Raw genomic sequence first — 3177 nt, 5'->3', positions numbered from 1 at the left:
TCACCAGTTGAGGTGGCTCAGGCATTTGGTCAGGATGCCTCCTGAAAGCCACCTGGCGCTCTGGGCACATCCCACCGGGTGTGAGCCCTGGGGAAGACCCAGAACATGCTGGAGGGACGATATTTCTTGGCTGGCCTGGGAACGCCTTGGGATTACCTTGGAAGAGCTGGAACAAGTGGCTGGGGAGAGGGAAGTCTGGGCCTCCCTTCTTAAGCTGCTGCCCCCGCGACCCGACCCCGGGTAAGCAGAAGAAAATGGCTGGATGGATGGACAGACAGAATTTGGAGTTGTGCTGGAACTCTGAAATGTAGAGTGAAAATTATTATCACAGTCACAAAATATTGTGATAAAATTCTAAATCCATATTGCCTACCCCAGTTGCAAAATTTGTTGTGATTGTGTTTTGTTGGTTTGGCATATCTCGTCGGTATAGCACAGTGGTTCCCAAACTTTTTCTCCTGGGCCCCCCTATGGATTACAAATCGGGAGAGTTGGACTCCTGCTGTCTAGTTGAACAATGTGTGTGAACAGGGGGGACTTCCGGTTATACGATGTGTGTCAAACTCAAACACTCCCCTCCCCAGCCCCCCAGTGCACACAGCTTTCATATTGTTTTTTGTTGGGGGTTTTTTCCATTCATCCATACCGCTTCCTGCGTCCCTCCTGCAATGGCACAGCGCCCTCCCTAGGAGGTGCGCCCCACAGTTTGGGAACCTCTGGTATAGCATATAGTGTTGTCTACTAGTTTAGAATACTTTATCAAATGGTATAGTTATGAATACTGTTTTGATAGGTGGAACACATGGAAATAATACAGTTTGTGAAGAGGCATGCTGATTATATTACAATGATGTTTGATACTTAAATGTGCAGTACCTAAGGTTATGTCATTTTGATGAGTAACCATCAGGACACTGACCTTACTGTTTTCATGGTTTTCTAACAGGGTTTTCAATCAGTTGAGAGTCAAGTCAACCGAAGTTAGAGTGAGCAATATCATCATTATTTTTATTATTACAATAGTACCACAAAATACTGTGATAAAATTCTGATTAAAAAACAAACAAACTGATACCTCTTTTAGGTAATTGTATGTCTGTGAATGCATGGCACAGCATTCATTGTACCCCAATATTCCAATTGCAAATGGGCTTCTCAGGACACCATACTTAAGTGTTATTTCTAAATTGCTCAAAGTAACTGCATTTAATCATATTTTCAAACTTAATGATATTTTTTATGTTCTTGTGGAACATAAAAATAGTAAAAGACTCTTCCAATAATATCAGTTTTTTAAAACATAAATAGAAATGTACTGAAACAATCATGAATCAAATTGTCTTGTAATAAGGAATTGTTAGGAAATCGAATTCAAAATGTTTAAGAAGAGTTAAAGATGAAAATTTGTAAAATGTGGCTTCTTTTAAATTTACTAAAACTTATGCTTTCTTTTGCTGCTTTGACTTCTCAGTAAGCTGCACGGCTTTCTGTACATCACCCTCTCATTACCACTAGGATGCCGAGGATAGGGTGGCATCCTGTTGCTACTTTGTTGGTTGGGAGTTGATTCTTCAGTCAAAAACAATCTGAATCTGTCTGAAGTCCAAAAATCAGACAACTCTTCACCTTTCTGTTTTCTTTTATAGGTCTACTGGGCTGCTTCTAAACAGCAAAGTAGAAACGAAAAAGTGGAAGGAAGAAAAGATGGATTCCATCTCTATGAAAGGGTGCACAAGGAGCCCTGTGTTCCTCACAGCTTCTTCCTCACACTTCAGCCACCCACCAGCTTGTATGTTCCACTGCAACAAACCTGCAGATTCAGGACCTTCCTGCCTTGCCCCGACCACAGTGGCTGTCCTTGGGTCAGGTGACTTCTCCAAGAGCATCACCATTCGCTTACTTCGTTGTGGCTTCAAGGTGGTGATAGGCAGCCGCCGTCCCAAACTGGCCTCTCATTTCTTCCCACATGTGGTTGACGTGTCACACTATGAGGATGCCATCAAGAAATCTAACATTCTGTTCTTGGCTATCCATCGAGAACACTACTCGGTGTTATGGGACCTCAAGCATCTCTTGGCAGGTAGTAATCCACCTACACTCAAATTTAATTTTTATCTGGGGCGTGAAAATTAGCACGAGTCACTTTTTATTTGATGAAATACAATCCAGATGTCAAACTCAGTCTGTACATGGGGAATAATCAATAAATTATGTACAAAGCAGTGTAGCAGTCAATTCTACTTCTATGTAGATGTAGACAGTCATTCATGTACATATACACTGTATATGTGGTGCAAAATTTTGTTGCAAAGCTGTAATAATAATAAAGTATCAATATAAATGTATACAATAAAAATATTAATAGGAATTTAATAGTCTTATGGCATGAGGGGTGAAGCTGTTGTGGAATCTGGTTGTTCTGCATTTGAAGATGCTGAATCTTTTACCAGAGAGCAACAGGAACAAGAAACCATGCTGAGGGTGGAAGGATCTGCTATAATCACCCGAGCCCTGGACAGGCAGCAACTGTGAGCGGTGTCAAGGATGAAAGGAAACTCAGTCCTGGTGATTCTCTCAGTCTGGTGGAGGGAAAGCATTACATGCTCCAAACCAGACAGAGATGCTGCTGGTCTATTGTCCCTGTGTAGAAAGTGGTGAGGATGGGAAGGAAGAGGTCTGTTCTGCTCACCTGACATAAAAAGTGCAGATGTTGCTGAGTTTTCTTCACCAGACCAGAGGCTTGGAAGGGACCAGGACAAAGTGTCAGTGATCTGTATCGCCTGACCTGCAGCACCACTGATGAGGAGGGGTGTGTGACTTAGTTGATTTTACAAGAAATCAACAACAATTTATTTTTTGTTGATGTTCAAGATTAGATTGTTTGCATTACATTAGCACACCAGATGTTTCACCTCCTCTCTGTAGGCCAGTTTGTTGTCCCTGATGAGATATTCCACTGTTGTATCATCCACATATTTAATGATGTGATTCATACTGACCGTGGCATGGCATTCATGAGTCATCAGGGTGAAGAGCAGTGGGCTCAGTACAGTCAGTGCTGAGGGAGCTGACCCTTGAGGCATTTTAACAGATTTGGGTTTGTCAGGAAATCCAGCAGGGGGCTCAAGGGAAGCTAGTTTGCTCACAAGGTATTTGTGTTGAATGCTGAGCTGAAGT

At 42.3% G+C, this 3177-nt stretch overlaps 1 protein-coding gene across 3 annotated transcripts in view; it reads left to right on the top strand.

The window, feature by feature from the left end:
- Positions 1-3177, top strand: part of steap2 (STEAP family member 2, metalloreductase) — a 31421-nt gene that overhangs the window by 6894 nt on the left and 21350 nt on the right. For 2 of the 3 annotated variants that reach the window (XM_015014889.1, XM_015014890.1), the window contains exon 2: positions 1647-2080. In XM_015014889.1, the coding sequence (XP_014870375.1) occupies positions 1705-2080 (376 nt within the window). In that variant the 5' untranslated portion in view covers positions 1647-1704. Of the gene's footprint in view, positions 1-1471; positions 1556-1646; positions 2081-3177 lie in introns of those variants that run through there. The other variant, XM_015014891.1, reaches the window with a different exon arrangement.

Source organism: Poecilia latipinna, unplaced genomic scaffold, assembly GCF_001443285.1.
Source record: "Poecilia latipinna isolate Pla-1442-1.1 unplaced genomic scaffold, P_latipinna-1.0 Scaffold1856, whole genome shotgun sequence".
Taxonomy (NCBI): domain Eukaryota; kingdom Metazoa; phylum Chordata; class Actinopteri; order Cyprinodontiformes; family Poeciliidae; genus Poecilia; species Poecilia latipinna.
Note: the sequence above shows the minus strand (reverse complement) of the source record. Positions and strands in the feature narration are given on the sequence as shown.